The sequence below is a fragment of the Oculina patagonica genome, chromosome 8 (genome assembly GCF_052425735.1).
Source record: "Oculina patagonica isolate OP01 chromosome 8, crgOcupat, whole genome shotgun sequence".
Classification (NCBI taxonomy): Eukaryota; Metazoa; Cnidaria; class Anthozoa; order Scleractinia; family Oculinidae; genus Oculina; species Oculina patagonica.
Genome location: NC_135765.1, coordinates 7,621,634 through 7,643,909, shown reverse-complemented (window position 1 = coordinate 7,643,909; position 22,276 = coordinate 7,621,634). Strand labels below are relative to the sequence as shown.

The following is a 22,276-nucleotide window of genomic DNA, read 5'->3' as shown; positions in this document are numbered from 1 at the left end:
GTTTTCCTTTAAATAGGCCTCGTCTGAGTTACCCTTTGCATCTGTTTCAAAACCAGTCTTCATGCGAAACCCTTTATATGAAAATGAGTTTCACCAACAGGTCCATTTTCTTGCAAATCAAACTCAATTTTATTTGAATGGTTTCGTACATAGACTCGTTTTGAAACAGAGGCAAAGGGTCACCCTGAAATGGCCTATTAAGCTCACTGCATATTGTTGTGGGGTTTCGTGTCTTTGATTCTATGATCAAAGTCTGAATTCACCTTACAGCGCCAATACATTGTCAAGCAGACAGGTAATGAGAATTAAGGAAATCATCAATCAGGGATTGTACCATCAGAAACGTATGGTAGTTTGTAAGGAGAATTTCATGAATAAAAAAGAGAAAGATGAAATGTTCATTTTGTCACGAGCCTAGGACAAAGAAAAGATTTGACTCCCCGATGAGAATTCCGGCCTGGCGCTGTAACCACTGAGCTCACTGAGCAACGAGAGACTCGTGGTGAGCTGGGCCATTTACTAGGTTGATATGTGACACACGTCCTGCATACTGCTAGGATCAGCAATGTCGAAATCATCAAGTGTGTTGTAAATAATAAAGATGGTGAATTTTAAGCTCGGTGATAAATAATGAAAATGAATTTTTCAACAATGACACGAGCATGGGACAAAGAAAAATTCTGAGTCCCCGAAAAGAAATTGAACCCATTATCAAGTGTGTAATAATTACCTACTAGAAGATGGTTTTCCATGTTCTATTTAACAAATAGATTTCATTTTGCCGTGCGTCTGTTCAGTAATAGATCACAGATGACGTCAAAATGTGGTATGAACAGAGAAGTGGCCCACGAGGCGCTAGCCGAGTGGGTCACTGATGTTCATACCACATTTTGACGTCTTCTGTGATCTATTACTGAACAGACGCACGGCAAAATGAAATCTATTTGTTTTATATATTATAACACAAGACTTCATCACACTTCTGTGTGAGCAATGCTGCCGTACCGATGAGCTAAGTTGTTTTGATTTCACTATTAAGTTTTCGTTAACACGAAGCATTGTCCACATTTTTAATAAACAGAAAAATGATCAATTGAAAGTCAATGAAAAAACTAACCTTTATTCCGATTTGGAAAGTTGTTCAAATCTGTAAGCATTAACCGAAGCGTTCAACCGCAATTCGTTTGTTTTCCGTGGCGTCGTCCAACTGTACAACATCGGTCAAACTTTCATAGAGATTTCGGATAATTTCTCGAATAATTCACTGTCTTCTTCAAGCTTGTTTCGCCCAGTTAAATGCTCCGAAAGGTGAACGATGCTTGGCGTATTGTTTCTCACTGAAGATTTGTAATTAAGCTGAACTTTTTTGCTTTGTTGTGGCCTCGCAAGTTTGAAAAACTTTGCCGACAACTCTGATTTGGACTATGAACTCTGATCACGCGCGCGAGTCAGTCCACCGCACGACGTCATCCATGTGTCTGTACTCTGATAGATCATAAGTAAGAACCAATCAAAATGCGCGTAGAATTCAGGTTATTATATAAAAGAAAATAATGCACGCTTGAGGTCTAAAAAAGCTGCTAGTGGATGCCCGAGCCGTCAGGCGAGGGCATTCAGCTGCTTTTCTAGACCTCAAAAGTGCATTGTTTTCTTTTATATAATAACCTGAATTCTACCATTATTATTTAGAATATAGCCGCTGTATACGCGCGATGGAATTCTAGCGGGCATTATTTTTTATACAACATAGCTGAAAACTATAGAAGCCCGGTACCCCGGATGTGCGAATTGTTTGTCAAATTTCGCTGAACGACTCTGATTTGGACTTACATGATCTTACCATCTTTATTGAGAATTAAATATTTGGCGGTTAATTTACGACTATGTGTTTTTTCCCTGTAGAGTCCTGTGTGAGACGGTCAAGGATTTTGTGTCCAAGGTTGGGAGTGCATCAGTCACTTCTGACCCGAATGAAGCTGACGATCCAGACTCTTTGGCACAAAAGGTTAGCGTGACTCGCTTACATATGTATTCCCGCACTTGGCGCCAGCTACATGTATTTGCTTCGAGTTTTGATTGGTTCACTGGATTGTCTGTGTCTTTGTGATTGGTCAGCGTGATGTCTTTGGTTTTGGTTTTACGACACTCATCTGAAAACCGCTCTGCTACACGGTTGACAGCCCCCTATTTTCTTGTATCTTTGAAAGGCAGTGAACAGTCTAATTCACAACCATTTCGACAGTCACTAGTACACCGTTTTCTGATGCATTTTTCTTCTTTTTCAGTGTACAGTGCTAAACGAGAAGCTGAACCTTCTCCTGAACGCGCTGAGCATAGAATCAGAAGCCCTTCCCACCCCTGCTAAGGAGGCAATGTCACCAGAGATCCCAGGGAATAATGGAAATGGAAACGGAAAGCAAAAAGTGTTCGTTCCCAGGGATGCTCTTATGTCCAGAGCGAACAGTCTAAAAAAGGCATTGAAACAGATAATAGAACATGCGGAACAAGGTACGTACCAGAAATAATGCTCATAACATAAAAAATGGCAATTTTCAATATCTGCCTAGCCTGGCAAAACAACATCTTTTTGAGAAGGCGGGGGTGGGGGGGGGGGGGGGGTCCTCAATATCTGCCTATCCTGGCAAAACAACATCTTTTTGAGAAGGCGGGGGTGGGGGGGGGTCCTTACCTCTCCCCACCCCCAACTCTTCATCTGAGGCTCGCCCCATCACTCTCCGAAGTTTCAGGTTTTGCTACCGTCATTTGTAGTTATTAGGGTAACTTTTAAAAAAAGTACCGTATTGAAAGTGAACTTGTATAATTATCGATTAAGTAGAGTAATCTTGATACCCGTTAGGCGCAAAATTGAAATATGAGCCACGCACACAAAACGGAATGTGGAATCACTCAGGATCGAAGGATTGTTATTCCCTGAGCGGTCAGTCAACCCTATTGTGGCTGTTCAGAGAGGTATGCTGTATGCTGTAAGAGGATGCTGACTGTGCAATAAAACATGTTTCCCTTTGTTTTTTGCTGTCACAGCTGTGGACGAGCAGAACGCACAGACGAGTGCATCCAGAAGCTCCTTAGCAGAAGCTATTGTGACAGTGGCCGCGTCGGCAGCCGGGGAAGTGGTAACCACATCTACAGCGCGCATCGAGGAGGAACTGGAACCCATACAAGGTATTTTTTATCACGTGATCAAATTTCTCAAAAGAGAGTCCAGTTGTCATAAATTCGGGTAACCTATCCAAAGCAAGCTCAAAAAACGTAAAAAAGTTGCAAAAAATGGATTTAGGTTTTTATGTTAAAAAAAATCGCATAGCGAAAACCAGGCCGTGCGCTTTCTTGGTATTAAGATCATTTCAAAAAGTTGTTCTTCTTACTTAAATTTGGATGTCATTTCAGATAACGAGGGGAACATGTTAGCTGCAAGTCCCAGCTACCCCCTGGGTTATCCACACTCTTACCCAGGTCCTTCCGACAACAGATTATTAGATCCAGATCCCACTCCATCTAGCTGGTTCTCAGAACAGCGCAAGTCGCCGCGATGCATCAGCCGAGCCACCGCGCATCCATTCAACTTTGAACCGCCAATAGACGACAGGCTTTTTGGTACAGGTGGTAGACCCACGGTACAATTCAATGGTTGTATCATTTCCAGAGCGTTTCTCAAGGAAAGACCCAGTGAGAGACTGGTGGGATCTCTGATTGGTCGAGCGCTGTTAGCCAATGCTGACGCACTGTGTGCTGCGGCCACGCCCATGATGAACAACGTTTTTGATGTGTAAGTTCGATTGATAAATCAGTCAGTCGGTTGGTCAATAAGTTCTGTCCGTCCGTTCGTCCGTTTTTAACACATCGCTGTAGCTCAGCTAGAAGAAAGAAAAATGTTGTTTAGAAGAAATAGAATGTAAATTCCATAGTCAGTATGTTAATGCAATGTTTTTGCGTTAACTAATGAATTTATATTTCATGTTAAGGGAGGGTTACACGGAAAAATGTGTAATGAACAACTACTTTGGAATCGGACTGGACGCCAAGATTGCGCTGGATTTTCACACCAGGAGAGAAGAACATCCAGAGAAATTCAGGTGCGATAGTAACTGACATAAGATTGCTTTGTTTTTTTTTTTTTTGTTTTTTTTGTTTTGTTCTTCCTGGGATAGAACTCTGAATATGATTTCTCCTTGTACATTCCGTGTTTTCTTGTGGCATTTAGGAACATGTTTCTTCATTTTGCCAGACCTATAGATTTAATCACGCTTGACACAGGAAATGCTCATCCTTTCTCTTCTCTGTGTTTGTAGGAGTCGAGCGTTGAATTTACTTTATTACGGCTTGTTGGGTGGACGCGAGCTGTTACAGAGAACTTATAAGAATCTAGACCAGAGAGTCAGACTCGAGGTAAGAACTCAAGAATAATTTCCCTTGTGTTTGCTACCTGTTTTATATTTGTGTCCTGTCAGATTTGGATGCATTTTTTGGGAGTTTTGGCTGTGGTCTAGCGGTGTTTTCAACTGCAGTTGTATGGTTAACGATCAATTTGACTGTGTGCATTACAAGCGATTTCTCCGTCGATATATTGTGCATTTCACTGTCAATAATGATATTTCTTCTTTGCTTTCCTTGCAGTGCGACGGGCACAAAATCAATCTTCCAAGCCTTCAAGGCATTGTGGTGTTAAACATAACAAGGTACTAAATCCTTTTAGCAAATGCGCAATATTTCAAGCCAATTTTAACCACTTTACTTAGTTTAATTTACGCGCGCAAAAGGACGAAGCGTGTTGCACGCGCGTTACAAACCAGCTACAGAGCTCAGCAAGCGAAATACCACAACAAACACATAGCTACTTTTCACAGTTGTGACGTTGTTACCTTTGAGTGATTTCAACTTTCTCTTCTTGTTCTGCAGTTACATGGGTGGAGCTAACTTCTGGGGAACAGGCCGAGATGACGTTAGTGCTGAGCAGCTTGTTATTTTGTCTGTTTTCAATGCCTAAAAACACAATTTTACCGTTTTGCAGTGCTGTGCAGTGTGTAACCAAATTTCAAACTTTGCGAAAGTATTTAGTAACTTTTCGTTACTCAATACTTGTGTTGAATGTTGCAGGGTTTCACAGAGCCTTCAAATGATGATAACATCCTGGAAGTCGTGGCTGTTCTTGGTGCCAGCCAAATGGTAAGGAAATTCCTTGTGCAATTTGTTGTACAGTCAACTCTCGTTATAGCGGACACGCTCGGGGCGTCGTTTAGAGTCCGTTATAGCGAGAGTCCGTAATAGCGGGAGTCATTTCCAGTCAAACCTCTTTCGCCGAGGATCTAGATGTTGTCCGTAATAGCGAGTGTCCGCAATAGCGGGGTGTCCGCAAGGCGAGAGTTGACTGTATGTTTAAAATTGAACTCACTTCGTTCTTTTTTATGTCACCTTGAGCCCACGGTTTTATGCTGGTCAGCTATGTTGCTTAGCAACATTGCTGCCGGCGAGCTCGCTTTCTTTTAATTGAGCGCACTATCTTTTGATTGGAAATAACATGGATGTTCCCCTCGGTCATACAGTTGTAGTAATAAACTCCGGTAGAATTTGTTAAAATATCATTTGTTTCTGTTGGTCACCAGGGCATGTGTAAAGTGTTCGGTGGGATGCAGCACCATAGGATCGCCCAGGTAAGTTTGTGCCTGGATTCTCGCGTTTTACGTATTTTTTCCACCCCAGGATTAGGGTGAATTTTGATTTAATTTTTTTAACTTTCCAGTGAGGTTTTCTGTTTATCTTTTGTGTCCTCCATTTTTTACATCGTCTCATCTCAAACTCCACAAAACATAAGCCATATAAGCACTTTTATACATGAGAAATTGAATCCTTAATAAACTTTTAATCCTGGGTTAGTGTTAATCGGCTCTCGAACAACCCGACCCAGTTGATACCAATAAGCCTCAACGCAAGGCACTTTTCCTATTTTTGTTGTTTCGCTCACGGAGTTTTGTCGCATCCGGCTTTTCACTACCATTTCGTTTCTGAGATCAGAACAAGTTTTTGAAACAGTGTTATTTGTTAACTGTGTTTGTACGAAAGATCACAACGATGATTTCTTACTGGAAACAGAGGGTTAGATAAAGGCTTACTTTTATTTTGAAAATATTTTATCTTAAAGCCGGCAGCGATAGAGAAATACATGTTACTGATCTGTTTATTTTCAGTGTCGGACAGTCAAAATCTCCATATTTGGTGAATCCGTACCCGTTCAAGTGGACGGAGAAGCCTGGATGCAACCTCCGGGATATATCAAGATTGTTCATAAAAACCGAGCGCAGATGCTGGTCAGAGACAGGGTAAGATAAATGAATGACCGACCAACCGACAAAATAAAACCAGTTTTAAAACCTTTTATCCGCTAACGAGTTTAATTTGCGTAAAAATGAGCAGATGAGTTTAACTGATTTTCAGTTGAAACAGTTTGTATCAGACCTCGTTTTGAAAACGAGGCACAAGACAACTCGAAAATGCTAGTCGGAAGTCAAAAACACAGTTGAAATGTTTACCTTTATAGAAACAAATACAGAAACCAAAGAAAAACTATTGCAACAAAATTAAAGCCATCACGCTTTACCACCATAATTTGTTAACCATTTACTTGTGTTTTATTTTCAGGAATTCGAATCAACGTTACGGGAGTGGACAGAACTGCAGGAAAAGAGCAGTCCGTGTGTAACCAGTGTGCAAGCTGAAGTACTGACGTCACTTGTACAGTGTCTTAGTATTTTAGTCAACTGGTAAGAGCTCTGTTCATCTCTGCAATGCCTTGTCGCCCTTTATAAGGCAGACCATTCATACTCATAAAGAAATGTTTGAGATCTAAAAGTGCAATTTTCGAGGATTTGTAACTCGTTCATCCTCAAATGACGACTTGCGGCAAATCTGGTTACCTAGGTAGACAGAGACACTGAAAGCAGAGTCTTGCCAAAGAATGTAACACGAGAAGACGTTGGTTAGGCCTCGATTACGCCCATTTTCCAATATTCCTAACATTGTGACAACAGGACGATTCACATTGTTATATTCTTATTTCAGTGTAAAGATGGCGTGTGAATCGCGTGAAAACGATCTGCAAGATTTGCTTAATTTAGCAGATTCTGCTGCGAACTCGATAGAGAAGCTTGTCCTGGACGGCGGAAAAATTCCTGAGGTGAGTACAGGCTCCTTCACAGCCGTTACTGTTCGTCACGCAATGCTTCTCCTGAAATACCGGGTATTGCGTGACCACCCAAAGTAGCCAGAACCCTAGTGCAGATATTTGCGTGACTTAGTTTGGAAAATACAAATGTGTAACGCGAGTGACAGGATCACCAGCAGTGATGTTGTGTGGCGAATTTAGTGTTTTCAGTTTGTTTATTTTTATAGCACTGTGTCTCGTTCTCCGAGTTAAGCCTAAGGTCCTGACCAAACAGCAGCGCAATAAGACTCAAGTTGAAAACTTGCGTCCTTTTGCGTCTTCGTTTGGCCAGGACTTGCTTGCGTGCAGTTACGTTGACTTGCGTTCAATGTGGTCAAGATCAAATTTGCACTTAAATTAACGCAATTTTTTCACTGTTTGGCCACCCATCGCAAGTCAGCCCATTTTTTGCAGTTTACTTCAACTACTGAATTGCACCTTGTAGCATTTTAAATGACTTTTTGCAAACTTGCGTGCACTTGCGACTAAACTTGCGTGTCCGTTTGGCCACCAAACGCAAGTCTGTACGCAAGTTGAACTTGCGACTACCTGCGTCCACTTGGGTTACTGTTTGGCCAGTGCTTTATAAGAACGAAGCCTCGCCCTTAGATTGAAGTTCTTTCCTAGATTGCCTAGAAATTCCTTAATAAGCCCGCTCCTTTTGTAAGTAAGGTTAACGTAAGTAAGGTAACCTTTCATTTCTTAAGCCATGTAGTAACTGCTATCGTTCACTACACTTATCGTTCGTTGTTTGCGTGTTTTACTGTCATACCCAGGCTCCAAGTAAAGGACGTATTACGGATCTTGTGACAACCGGGAGGGCCTTGGTTCAAGCGGTCACATACTTTCTTCAAATTGAGGTGCCGACGCTTGTACCAGTAAGTATCAACTAAATTTGTATTAACACATGCAGTTGAGCCACCGCTAGTGAATAATTCCTACAGCAGACAGTTACTACGATTTCCAGTTGAGTATGACGCGAACAAAGTTTGGTGACGAAGTTTCAACATAACAACGGCATTGTTGTCAAGGGCAAACTTCTCTGTTACCATTGGTAACAAATTTGTTTTTGTAACTGCCTTGCTCGACAATCTCGATGCTTAAATAAATAAAAACACTACAAATATCGTCAGCAACACTTTATTACGCTTTCAAATAAAAAATATATACACAGAGACAACGATAAAAGAAACAAATAACGAAATATATTATGCCTTAGCTGTTTTATATCGACGGTAACAGATCTGTGCTGAGAGTTGACGTTATGTTTAACGTGCGTCACTTACCTTCCTCGTTAGAGTTACTGTTCAACTGAAATTTTATCGTTTTCCAACTCCAGGGATTTTCTAGCAGCTTTAAGAATTCCTTCAGCTTTAAATAATATATCTTTCTCAAGTGCAAAATGAATAATTCGCGAACTGAAATGAAGAACATTTAGCGTTTCGTAAAGCTGACAAAAGCTAACACTATTTCGGATCGAAATTTCAAAATATTAGCCAATCAAAAAATTGCTCAATTAAAACTGACGCCATCTTGGATCGAAGTTAGCCAATCAAAAAATTGCCCTGTTTCCCGAGAGGTCCTCCTTGTATAAAAGAACTTTGGCGGTCAGTACCTGTAACGACAAGTTACCAATGGAAACAGAGAAGTTTGCCCTTGACAACAATGCCGTTGTTATGTTGAAACTTCGTCACCAAACTTTGTTCGCGTCGTACTCAACTGGAAATCGTAGTATTTTATGTGCTGAATGTCAATTCTTTCTCTTTAAAAGTGTCAAAGTTGAACTGAATTGGGTAAAAATCTCAAATCTCTTTGTTCCCGTAAAGTCTACTCTTGAAAACAGAGTAACCACATAAAAGTCAGACTTCACAGGTAGATCTACCTTGACAGCATAGTAAACAGTGATGTAATGTATATGAAATGATTCATATATGAACTGCGGATGTATATGAGAGTGATAAATGATCGTCGCAGTGAATTTCCAATTTAAGCAATTGGAATAAAGAAGCCTGAAAAAAATGTTCAGGGCTTCAACGGGATTCGAACCCGTGACCTCCGCGATACCGGTGCGATGCTCTACCAACTGAGCTATTGACGCCACACATTGGGAGCGAGGTCAATTGTGAGTTCATATTTTCCCGTGAGAGGAGTGAAATGATGTAATGTATATGAAATGATTCATATATGAACTGCGGATGTATATGAGAGTGATAAATGATCGTCGCAGTGAATTTCCAATTTAAGCAATTGGAATAAAGAAGCCTGAAAAAAAATGTTCAGGGCTTCAACGGGATTCGAACCCGTGACCTCCGCGATACCGGTGCGATGCTCTACCAACTGAGCTATTGACGCCACACATTGGGAGCGAGGTCAATTGTGAGTTCATATTTTCCCGTGAGAGGAGTGAAATGATGTAATGTATATGAAATGATTCATATATGAACTGCGGATGTATATGAGAGTGATAAATGATCGTCGCAGTGAATTTCCAATTTAAGCAATTGGAATAAAGAAGCCTGAAAAAAAATGTTCAGGGCTTCAACGGGATTCGAACCCGTGACCTCCGCGATACCGGTGCGATGCTCTACCAACTGAGCTATTGACGCCACACATTGGGAGCGAGGTCAATATGAACTCACAATTGACCTCGCTCCCAATGTGTGGCGTCAATAGCTCAGTTGGTAGAGCATCGCACCGGTATCGCGGAGGTCACGGGTTCGAATCCCGTTGAAGCCCTGAACATTTTTTTTTTCAGGCTTCTTTATTCCAATTGCTTAAATTGGAAATTCACTGCGACGATCATTTATCACTCTTATATACATCCGCAGTTCATATATGAATCATTTCATATACATTACATCATTTCACTCCTCTCACGGGAAAATATGAACTCACAATTGACCTCGCTCCCAATGTGTGGCGTCAATAGCTCAGTTGGTAGAGCATCGCACCGGTATCGCGGAGGTCACGGGTTCGAATCCCGTTGAAGCCCTGAACATTTTTTTTCAGGCTTCTTTATTCCAATTGCTTAAATTGGAAATTCACTGCGACGATCATTTATCACTCTCATATACATCCGCAGTTCATATATGAATCATTTCATATACATTACATCATTTCACTCCTCTCACGGGAAAATATGAACTCACAATTGACCTCGCTCCCAATGTGTGGCGTCAATAGCTCAGTTGGTAGAGCATCGCACCGGTATCGCGGAGGTCACGGGTTCGAATCCCGTTGAAGCCCTGAACATTTTTTTCAGGCTTCTTTATTCCAATTGCTTAAATTGGAAATTCACTGCGACGATCATTTATCACTCTCATAGTAAACAGTATCACCTAAAAGTACTATTCAGTAGCTTTCATTTGAATGGTCAAACACTTGGGTTTCATCTCGACTTGAAAGTTAAGACACAAGTCATTTGCAAGACATAACCCATACGATTTCTACCTTAATTCATTATGCACAAAACCGTAGTTAAACAAATTTAATGTTGACTTCTTTCTTGTCATCTTATAGTCGATGTCATCCGAAATGGAACGGAACCTTGGGTCGTCCAGTTCAGCAGTCAAGTCGCTCATCAGTAAGACAATTGAAGCGTACTGCTTAACAAATCTAACAGATGACGAGGTAAGATCTCGTATAATTAAATCTATCTGTTTTCCTCTAGCAGGGTTCTATCTAGGATTTAACGTTTGCGGGAGAAGTTCCGAATGGCCGAAGAGCACGAACTTCTTAGGGGGGTCCGGGGCATGTGCCGTCAGAAATTTTTTTGAAATAAACATGCGCTGAGATGCAATCTGCGGATTTTGAGACACAATTTTAAGAAATGTTACAGTGGTATTTTTTGGTATTTTATAGTTACGTATATACTGTAATGTTAACAATACTTTTGGGGCGAACCTGGGCATTTAGGGTGGGGGGGGGGGGGGGTAGCTTCTACCCCTCAAATACCCCAGATAGAACCCTGTCTTGGTCAGCTCTCCGGAAGAAAAGCTCTCGTAAATTGGAAAAATTGGAAAAATCCTCGTAAATCGGAAAATCTGTGGTTCATTTGTATGGTTTGCAGATCTCGTCTGAACCAGTAAACAACTTGTCGTTAGGGACAGACTATTATTTTCTTGGATATTTTGTTATACATATCGTGTTTGCAAACAATTTATTGTCTTTCCAGGCCCTGCAAACAATTTTTTTCAATATTTTTCATCCCCCCCCCCTCCAAAAAAATAATGGTCAGTCCCTTAGGAGATCAATTTATAGTAGTTTTAAAAGTCTTAAGTTAGTGTAAAAGTTGATAGAGAGGATCTGAAATCATAGAATTCGCTTTAATGTGGAGGGCGCTTCAAGGTTCTTGTGAAAGGCGCGGTGACGTAATGGTTTGTGCAGTGGACTGAGGAATGAGAGGCCCGGGTTCGAGCAATACACTCTTTGTTGCTTCATGTAACGGATCTGAGGAGTCTCCTGCATTCTCCGATCTCTTGGACCATTTTTCAAAGCTGTGTGTGTCCTCGTCAGTTTTTGCCTGACGAAATGGGGTGAGGTTTGTTTGAAAACTTAGTCAAACAGCCGCCGTCTGGTAACCTACATGTTGATGTATATGACGATAGCGCAAACAGAAATTGGTATAACAAAATTATAGATATAGATAGAACCGCGTGGCACCCGTGTAAATAGGATATTAATATATTTTTTAAATGTGTTGAAGTGCCGGTAGTAGGCAATACTGCCGATACACCAAATCCCCTAGGATATACACCCTGTTAAAGGAAATTTGGGAGGGTTCCCACGGGGCAAAGAAAAATCTCTGACCCCGGTGGGATTTGAACCCACGACCTCTGGATCAGATCTACCGACGCTCTACCGACTGAGCTACGAGGCTCGGTAAGTTCACAAGTGGTACACATTTAAAAAAATATACATTTAAATCTGGTACACACTTTAATGTAAATGTATGTAAAATTTTATACTCGTAGTAATCGCCGTGGAATATTGAATTTCAGGTTGAAAGGCAGTCTTCAGGCAAAGGAAGAAGCAAGTTTAAGTTGTCTGGGTTTCTAAGGTCCAAGAAACCAGAAATGACGAAAGTTGGGTCAGCTCCTTCAGGTAAGAACAGCAGTGAAATTATTCTGTTCTTTATATTTAGCATGACCACCCCAAAACCGTACTACAAGGAAAGGAACTCGACAATAATGGTTTGATTTGTAGAGCGGTACTCAGCAAATAACAGGAACCCATTAAGAAGTGAGGATGACTAACGATGGCGAGGATAAAAAAGGAATACAATATGGACAAACTTGAAAACGCGAGGTTTGCTTGTAGGAAACCCAACAAAAAATGGTTAAATTTTGTAGAGCAGTACTCGACAAATGACGGGAACCCATTAGGAAGTGAGGATGACTAACGATGGCGAGGATGAAAGTGGATTTCAATTAGCACAAAAAAAATATAATGGTGATTAAGTTCAACTTAAATTTGTCCTCAGGTCGCATGATTAAGTTCTGGGGAGTAGAGGAGGTCGGGAACTGGCTGGAGAGCTTGGGACTAGCAGAATACAAGGAACAGTTTGCGAGCCATGACATCCGGGGTCCTGAACTGTTAAATCTGGATAGACCGGATTTGAAGGTAAAGTGAAACGCCAGGTCCTTTGATATATTTAAATTTGTGTAGATACCAGCAAAGCTCTAAGCGTGAGCAAACAGGCGTGTTTCTTTTCGTACACTTAGTTCTTTTCTCGCTCGAGAGTGAAGATTCAATCCGAAACGTTTTAAGCTCTAAGGAGATACCTGTAGTGTCTCTGTCTGGCTGTTAATTACGTGCAAATATTGAAAACTGCGCAACAAGTAATCAGAGGCAATACACGAATTTGTGTATTTTCGGATCGAGTCTCACACGTTGCTTCGTCAGGGGAGGTGAGGGGGCAAAGGCGGGGGTGGGGTGGGGATGATCGCGAAGAGTGTGAGAGAGAGGCGTCTGTTCCCTCACGATACCTTCTTGCTTAGCGCTTGAAAGTGAACTTTCTCTTATGAAGGGGTTTGCATTGCCTTATTAGGAGCTGGGCGTGACTAAAGTCGGTCACGTGAAGCGCATTCTTCATGGCGTCAAGGCTTTGTGTGGTGGCGTGTCACCGAAATCAGCCGAGAGGATTGAACGAACAGCGAAAGCCGAGGAGAGGGCAGGACGACTCAAAAGGGCTATTGACAAGGAAGACAGCCATTGAAAGTATGCTATTAGTGTTCTTTAGAATCCATGGGAACTGTGAAAATTGAATTATAGTGCAACTGAGAGAGAACGCGTTACTATTTATTTCGGCCATTTGGTTGTTTAGTTTTATCGTCAGTGGTTGCGAAGTGACATGACGGACTGACATCACAAGTAAAAACAGTTCGAAGTGTTCGTACGTACAAGAAACTTCCGGTACCCGTAGCTAGTCACGCAATCTTCTTCAAGAACGTTTGCGTGACGTGCGTCACGCAATCATCTCCAGGGAGTATTGCGTGACAAGCGGAAAAGCGATAAAGGGAATTGAATGGAGTAGTATATTCATGATTTTAGTAAAAGGACTCGTAAATTATCATTTACGAATGGTTTTGTTTAAATAAAAAGTTATTCGCAGAGTTAATCCACAAAGTTTGTGACAAACAATAATTAACAATAATTAAAATCACTTCCTAAAGTTGGAATTAAATAGAGATAAATTTAAAACATAGAAGTTTAAAAGTGCGCTGTTTGCAAGATTTATATCAAGTGTTCTTTGTTCTTAGATGTCTATAGCAAAGTTTTTGTTGAAGTCAGCTTTTGGCTGATTTGATGTTAATAATAATACTCTATAAAGTTTGTAAAATATCTTACAATTGGTTTAACCATGTATTTATATCTGAGAGGAGCAAAAAAATAGAGTTTCTTATAATAGGCAGTTTTCATTCGATCTAGATGTTTAAAATCGGCTTAAATTAGTGTGGCCTGCTTCAGTAAAGGTTTGCTAGTTTAAAAACGCTTGTTAAAATATTAGTCTTCAAGACGCCCAAGGGAAGTGAAAAAGAAAAGAAAATTTCCCAGTATTATATTATATAATATTATTTCAACTAGTCAATGTTGCTTATAACCATTTTCGCAAGCTGCTGCGGTATCTAGTTCAAATAATTATTCATTTCTGTAAATTTCACTGCAAGTAGAAGTTTTTAGCTAAAGAAGAAAGTGTCTTTCGAAATAATTTAGCCGTAAAAGTGACCGACAACTAGATCCCTAACATGTCAATACAAAATTAGCCTCTAAGATAATGGCAATAAACGAACAGTCGAAAGGAAGCCCTGTCATATTTATAAAATTCTTGAAACTCTTATTGGGAAAAGTGATGAGCAACAGAAGTAAGAATTTGCGTTCACATCAGGGCGTAAAACGCAAAATAGAAAAAAAAAGGTGCAAAGTTTTCGACGTTTTTTAGTTTGAAACTGAGCTAACTGAAACTGAGTCAATGTTCGTTGTTATCGTCTCAAACGTAAGCTGTAAGCCCGAATGAACTACCTTGATTTATTTTAAATTGAAGAAAATGAAAGCAGTTTCTTTGTCTACGAGACGTGATTTTTTACAAAATATCATGTTGGCTTAAATTTTGGAATTAAATTAAATTATAATTATGAGCTTTCTATAATTCTATTTCAACCTTGGCTAATATCACTGAGTCATATATTTGAATGAACTGTTATCCGAGGCTTTTATCATGTTTAAAAATATATTTACAGCCCTAAAATGTTTACGAATTCTTGCGGCATTGCTTCATTGAATTGTGCAATTTTTCTTCCAACTTTTCTGTTAGGTGAGTGCGTACCTTTAAAGCTGACTAAAATCAGAATAAGTCTGCTCTAACAGTAATGAAGTAAATTGATATTTATAGATAAGGTTTTGGCAAAGTTCTTAGACACTCAATTTCAACTTTTTACTGTCGGTCCAGAATATCTTGAATAGCAAAAAAAAAAAAAAAAAAAAAAAAAAAAAAAATTGTAAATGTATCGTAATTTCCTATAATTAGTAGATCAAAGTGTGTTTTGTTGCTTGCTGGTTTTCATTTTAAAGAAGTTGTAATCCAGAACTTGTCGATTAGACTTCATGTTAGGCTATTCGGTGATCGTTATCCCAAATTCTCTATTCCATGCATTATTTTATATTTATATGAATAATGTGAACTGTTTATACCTGGTAGCGTTATATGCACATCAGTTTGAATCTTCTACATGCCCTTAAGGTTGCACACAAGAGGGGACTAGTAATTTCTGCGACTAGTCTCGGGGACCAATTCCCTTCGTGTGAACTACCCATTTTCGTCAAAAAATCTAGTCGCAGTGACCAAATTTTGGCCCCTGCGACTAGTCCCACGAATTCAAACTGGTTGAATTCGTGGGGCAAGTCGCAGGGACTAGTCCCATGAAATTTTGCTTGTCCCCTCGTGTGTACAATGTGTGCGCCTAGTCCCTGTGGCCAAAATAAAAACTCAACCAATCTGAAACCAAAGCGGTCGGTCCCTAAAACTGGTTTCTTCATGTAAATACTAAAGGGGACTTATCTCTGCGAATAGTCGCACGCTGATAGGCGTCACTAGTCCCTTTGTTTGTACTGTGTGTGTGACTAGTCGTACGGAATAGTCCCTGCAACAAGTCCCTGTGACTAGACCCCTCGTGTGTGCCGACCTTTTATTATAGTTTCCTGATTATATGTAAACCGAACATATCAAAACTTCATGAACACTTTTTCGGCCTTATGGCCGCGGGAGGTCGCGTTCGGCAGAATCATGCTGAGCTTCTCGGACTATTTCTTGTTTTAAACCCTCTCACATACAATCTTAGTTTGTCTCCCTATTTGTCTCTTTTTCTCAAGAGTCCTCAGCTTTTAAGTTCAAATATTTTATTCAAATAAAATGACCAGAGTATTCTAATAGTAGGTTCCTGTTGGAGTTTCAAATTGGTGTGCACTTTTGGTAGTCCAAGTGAGACAGACCTCTCTTTTCGCGCGCTGGAGTGTTCTGAGATTCGGCCGGAAAAATTCCATTCTTGTGACTTTGCTCAACAAAAAACCCTTGTAGTGTCTCCGATTGGTTGTTACTCGCGCGCGAAAATTCGTTACCAAGCAACAGCCAATCACATATCTCTGTAGAGCCACGTCATCAGTATGCAATTTTTCGGGTAGGAATTGGGCGTGCGACTGAAGAGAGAGAGATCTATTTACTGTGGCTACAGTTAGTAAAGCTTTGTAAAGTGTTGAACTTCTTATGAGTGGTCAGGTCACCAGCTCAGCTGTTGTACAGTGAAGTGTAGAGACACGAGATGAGATATTTCAAATGTTATTAATTTTGTATAAAATGTAAACGAGAAAAGAAAAACGAGCATACGAGTAAATTCTGTAAAACAGAGAAAAAAAGTATATTTATTATTCCATCGTCGGATTGTTTTTTGTTGTTATGTATAGTTTTCATAAAAGCGTCAAACTTTGTAAGGTCGTACTATACGCATTATCCATCGAAGGTGGCCAACAGTACGTTTTATGCAGGCTCTGTCCAGCTTGTAATTGTTTTGTTTGTACTTTGCGTGTTTCAGGCTTTTAGAAAATTGTTCTCTCCTTTAGAAAGATTGTCAGGGTAGAAAAACCAACGTTAAATTGATGTAACAAAATAAATAGATAAAAACGTTATCAACTGGCAGGTGTGTTTATGACGAGTGCAAAAAATATCGAGTTTACTTTATCCCAAGCTATGCAAAATACAAGAAATACCATCCAAGCCTGACAGAGCCTGTATCAAATGGATTGTTGATTATCTTTCAGACCAGTTGTTGAAAGGGTAGATAACGCTATCCACCGGATAAATGGCCATCCAGTAGATAACTGTCATACAGAACGTGATTTATCTAAACGTGATTATCTAGTGGATAGCGTTATCCACCCTTTGAAGAGCTGGGGCCAGTAAGTGAATAAGCTAGTAGTAACAGGTTCATAAGGGGGTTATCGATCAAAAATATCTTTAAATCATTTCTTCATCGCAAAATTATTTCACCAGCAATCCTTGTCGGGTTCAAACTGATACCTCCGTACGAACCTGCTAACGAAAAAGAACACAAAGCAATATAATTAACGTTCTCATTCGTTTTATTGATCCGTTTGACGCTAACATAGTAAAACTTTAGGCCGATGCTATAACGTTGGCCAGCAACAAGTTTGTAATTTTAATAGCTGTATTGTAAACTATTAACCATCAATACAATAAAGAATGTGTATACTATAATAATTTTTTCCTCGGGAACGATTCTTGTCCCGCCTCACTGTGGTGTTCAAAGAAATGGTCGGTTGGGTTAGGGACAACCAAGAGCTAATTTTCTTCACAACCAACTGAGTGCCTCTCCCCTCTCCCGGGAGGTTCCCCCCCCCCCCTACACACACACACACACCTACACTGACCAGTACTTAGATAACCCCCCTGGCGGTTATGTGGGGGCTAACGCGCGCGCGACATGACAAAGAGCGGCGAGGTTTTTCGCTTTCTTCTCCCTTGGCCCCTCTTAGAACTGTCTCACAGCAACCACTGACCCATAAGAATTTAATATTGCAGTGTAGAAGTTTCCATGAGGAGATAGCTAACTAAACAAGGAAATATTATAAGGGGTAAAATTTTCCTGTCACCTTGAAATCGCGCACGCGCAAAGATTGCGGGTTCGAGTCCCAATGATTTCTTTTGCACATTCGGCTAGTTTGTGGGACTCGAACACGCATTTTTAGAAATCGCGCAGAAGATTGCTTGTTCGAGTCCCATCGATGTTTTTTGCACATTCGGCTAGTTTGCGGGACTCGAACCCGCTTTTTTGAAATCGCGCAGAAGATTGCGTGTTCGAGTCCCAATGATGTTTTTTGCACATTCGGCTAGTTTGCGGGACTCGAACCCGCTTTTTTGAAATCGCGCAGAAGATTGCGTGTTCGAGTCCCAATGATGTTTTTTGCACATTCGACTAGTTTGCGGGACTCGAACCCGCTTTTTTGATATTGCGCAGAGGTTTTCGGCTTCGAGTCCCAATGATTTCTTTTGCACATTCGCCTAGTTTGCGGAACTTGAACCCGCATTTTTAGAAATCGCGCAGATCAAGAAGATTGCGGGTTTGAGTCCCAATGATTTTTTTTTTTGCACATTCGGCTAGTTTGCAGGACTTGAACCCGCATTTCTAGAAATCGCGCAGATCGAGAAAATCGCGGGTTCGAGTCCCAATGATTTTTTTTTTTGCACATTCGGCTAGTTTGCGGGACTTACACCCGCATTTTTAGAAATCGCGCAGATCGAGAAGATTGCGGGTTCGAGTCCCAATGATTTTTTTTTTGCACATTCGGCTTGGTTGCGGGACTCGAACCCGCATTTTTAGAAATGGCGCAGATCGAGAAGATTGTGGTTTCGAGTCCCAATGATTTTGTTTTTTGCACATTCGGCTAGTTTGCGGGACTCGAACTCACTTTTTTGAAATTGCGCAGAAGATTGCGGGTTCGAGTCCTAATGATGTCTTTTGCACATTCGGCTAACTTGCGGGACTCGAACCCACTTTTTTGAAATCGCGCAGAAGATTGCGGGTTCGAGTCCCAATGATTTATTTTGCACATTCGGCTAGTTAACGGGACTCGAACCCGCATTTTAAAAAATCGCGCAGATCGAGAAAATTGCGGGTTCGAGTCCCAATGATTTATTTTGTACATTCGGCTAGTTTGCGGGACTCGAACTCACTTTTTTGAAATCGCGCAGAAGATTGCGGGTTCGAGTCCCAATGATGTCTTTTGCACATTCGGCTAACTTGCGGGACTCGAACCCGCTTTTTTAGAAATCGCGCAGATCGAGAAGATTGCGGGTTCGAGTCCCAATGATTTTTTTTGCACATTTGGCTAGTTTGCGGAACTTGAACCCGCATTTTTTGAAATCGCGCAGATCGAGAAGATTGCGGGTTCGAGTCCCAACGATTTTATTTTTGCACATTCGGCTAGTTTGCGGGTCTCGAACCCGCATTTTTAGAAATGGCGCAGATCGAGAAAATCGCGGGTTCGAGTCCCAATGATTTTTTTTTTGCACATTCGGCTAGTTTGCGGGACTTACACCCGCATTTTTAGAAATCGCGCAGATCGAGAAGATTGCGGGTTCGAGTCCCGATTTTATTTTTGCACATTCGGCTAGTTTGCGGGACTTACACCCGCATCCCAATGATTTTTTTTTTTGCACATTCGGCTTGGTTGCGGGACACGAACCCGCATTTTTAGAAATGGCGCAGATCGAGAAGATTGTGGGTTCGAGTCCCAATGATTTTGTTTTTTGCACATTCGGCTTGGTTGCGGGACACGAACCCGCATTTTTAGAAATGGCGCAGATCGAGAAGATTGTGGGTTCGAGTCCCAATGATTTTGTTTTTTGCACATTCGGCTAGTTTGCGGGACTCGAACTCACTTTTTTGAAATCGCGCAGAAGATTGCGGGTTCGAGTCCTAATGATGTCTTTTGCACATTCGGCTAACTTGCGGGACTCGAACCCGCTTTTTTAAAATCGCGCAGAAGATTGCGGGTTCGAGTCCCAATGATTTATTTTGCACATTCGGCTAGCTTACGGGACTCGAACACGCATTTTTAGAAATCGCACAGATCGAGAAGATTGCGGGTTCGAATCCCAATGATTTCTTTTGCACATTCGGCTAGCTTACGGGACTCGAACACGCATTTTTAGAAATCGCGCAGATCTAGAAGATTGCAGGCTCGAATCCCAATGATTTCTTTTGCACATTCGGCTAGCTTACGGGACTCGAACACGCATTTTTAGAAATCGCGCAGATTGGGAAGATTGCGGGTTCGAGTCCCAATGATTTCTTTTGCACATTCGGCTAGCTTGCGGGACTCGAACACGCATTTTAGAAACCGCGCAAATCGAGAAGATTGCGGGTTCGAGTCCCAATGATTTCTTTTGCACATTCGGCTAGCTTACGGGACTCGAACACGCATTTTTAGAAATCGCGCAGATCGAGAAGATTGCGGGTTCGAGTCCCAATGATTTCTTTTGCGCATTCGGCTAGCTTACGGGACTCGAACACGCATTTTTAGAAATCGCGCAGATCGAGAAGATTGCGGGTTCGAGTCCCAATGATTTCTTTTGCACATTCGGCTAGCTTACGGGACTCGAACACGCATTTTTAGAAATCGCGCAGATCGAGAAGATTGCGGGTTCGAGTCACAATGATTTCTTTTGCACATTCGGCTAGTTTGCGGGACTCGAATCCGCATTTTTAGAAATCGCGCAGATCGAGAAGATTGCGGGTTCGAGTCACAATGATTTCTTTTGCACATTCGGCTAGCTTACGCGACTCGAATCCGCATTTTTAGAAATCGCGCAGATCGAGAAGATTGCGGGTTCGAGTCCCAATGATTTCTTTTGCACATTCAGCTAGTTTGCGGGACTCGAATCCGCATTTTTAGAAATCGCGCAGATCGAGAAGATTGCGGGTTCGAGTCCCAATGATTTCTTTTGCACATTCAGCTAGTTTGCGGGACTCGAACCCGCATTTTTAGAAATCATGCAGATCGAGAAGATTGCGGGTTCGAGTCCCAATCATTTTTTTTTTTGCACAGTGACATTCGGCTAGTTTGCGGGACTCGAACCCGCATTTTTAGAAATCATGCAGATCGAGAAGATTGCGGGTTCGAGTCCCAATGATTTCTTAAGCACATTCGGCTAGCTTGCGGGACTCAAAGACGCATTCTAAGAAATCGCGCAGATCGAGAAGATTGTGGGTTCAAATCCCAATGATTTTTTTTTGCACATTCGGCTAGTTTACGGGACTCGAACCCGCTATTTTGAAATCGCAAAGAAGATTGCGGGTTCGAGTCAAAATGATTTCTTTTGCACATTCGGCTAGTTTGCGGGACTTGAACCCGCATTTTTAGAAATCGTGCAGATCGAGAAGATTGCGGGTTAGAGTCCCAATAATGTTTTTTTTTTTGCACATTCGGCTAGTTTGCGGGACTCGAACCCGCATTTTTAGAAATCATGCAGATCGAGAAGATTGCGGGTTCGAGTCCCAATCATTTTTTTTTGCACATTCGAGTAGTTTGCGGGACTCGAACCCGCATTTTTATAAATGGCGCAGATCGAGAAGATTGCGGGTTAGAGTCCCAATCATTTTTTTTTTTGCACAGTGACATTCGGCTAGTTTGCGGGACTCGAACCCGCATTTTTAGAAATCATGCAGATCGAGAAGATTGCGGGTTCGAGTCCCAATGATTTCTTAAGCACATTCGGCTAGCTTGCGGGACTCAAAGACGCATTCTAAGAAATCGCGCAGATCGAGAAGATTGTGGGTTCAAATCCCAATGATTTTTTTTTGCACATTCGGCTAGTTTGCGGGACTTGAACCCGCATTTTTAGAAATCGTGCAGATCGAGAAGATTGCGGGTTCGAGTCCCAATGATTTCTTTTGCACATTCGGCTAGTTTGCGGGACTCGAACCCGCTTTTTTGAAATCGCGCAGAAGATTGCGGGTTGGAGTCCCAATGATTTCTTTTGCACATTCGGCTAGTTTGCGGGACTTGAACCCGCATTTTAAGAAATCGCGCAGATCGAGAAGATTGCGGGTTCGAGTCCCAATGATCTTTTTTTTTTTTGCACATTCGTCTTTTTTGCGGGACACGAACCTGCTTTTTTGAAATCGCGCAGAAGATTGCGGGTTCGAGTCCCAATGATTTCTTTTGCACATTCGGCTAGTTTGCGGGACTCGAACTCGCATTTTTGGAAATCGCGCAGATCGTTAAGATTGCGGGTTCGAGTCCCAATGATTTCTTTTGCACATTCGGCTAGTTTGCGGGACTCGAACTCGCATTTTTAGAAATCGTGCAGATCGAGAAGATTGCGGGTTCGAGTCCCAATGATTTCTTTTGCACATTCGGCTAGTTTGCGGGACTCGAACCCGCTTTTTTGAAATCGCGCAGAAGATTGCGGGTTGGAGTCCCAATGATTTCTTTTGCACATTCGACTAGCTTGCGGGACTCGAACTCGCATTTTTGGAAATCGCG

At 41.4% G+C, this 22,276-nt stretch overlaps 1 protein-coding gene across 2 annotated transcripts in view; it reads left to right on the top strand.

The window, feature by feature from the left end:
• The window catches only part of LOC144662530 (diacylglycerol kinase delta-like), a 30,050-nt gene extending 14,870 nt beyond the window's left edge, over positions 1-15,180 (top strand). For both annotated transcript variants that reach the window (XM_078523354.1, XM_078523355.1), the window contains exons 17-34: positions 1,903-2,005; positions 2,286-2,508; positions 3,043-3,183; positions 3,409-3,787; positions 3,984-4,094; positions 4,311-4,407; positions 4,636-4,697; positions 4,918-4,960; positions 5,116-5,184; positions 5,622-5,669; positions 6,204-6,335; positions 6,655-6,776; positions 7,075-7,189; positions 7,993-8,094; positions 10,736-10,846; positions 12,217-12,319; positions 12,699-12,838; positions 13,266-15,180. In XM_078523354.1, the coding sequence (XP_078379480.1) occupies positions 1,903-2,005; positions 2,286-2,508; positions 3,043-3,183; positions 3,409-3,787; positions 3,984-4,094; positions 4,311-4,407; positions 4,636-4,697; positions 4,918-4,960; positions 5,116-5,184; positions 5,622-5,669; positions 6,204-6,335; positions 6,655-6,776; positions 7,075-7,189; positions 7,993-8,094; positions 10,736-10,846; positions 12,217-12,319; positions 12,699-12,838; positions 13,266-13,433 (2,269 nt within the window). In that variant the 3' untranslated portion in view covers positions 13,434-15,180. The remainder of the gene's footprint in view (positions 1-1,902; positions 2,006-2,285; positions 2,509-3,042; positions 3,184-3,408; positions 3,788-3,983; positions 4,095-4,310; positions 4,408-4,635; positions 4,698-4,917; positions 4,961-5,115; positions 5,185-5,621; positions 5,670-6,203; positions 6,336-6,654; positions 6,777-7,074; positions 7,190-7,992; positions 8,095-10,735; positions 10,847-12,216; positions 12,320-12,698; positions 12,839-13,265) is intronic.
• Positions 15,181-22,276: the final 7,096 nt, after the last annotated feature.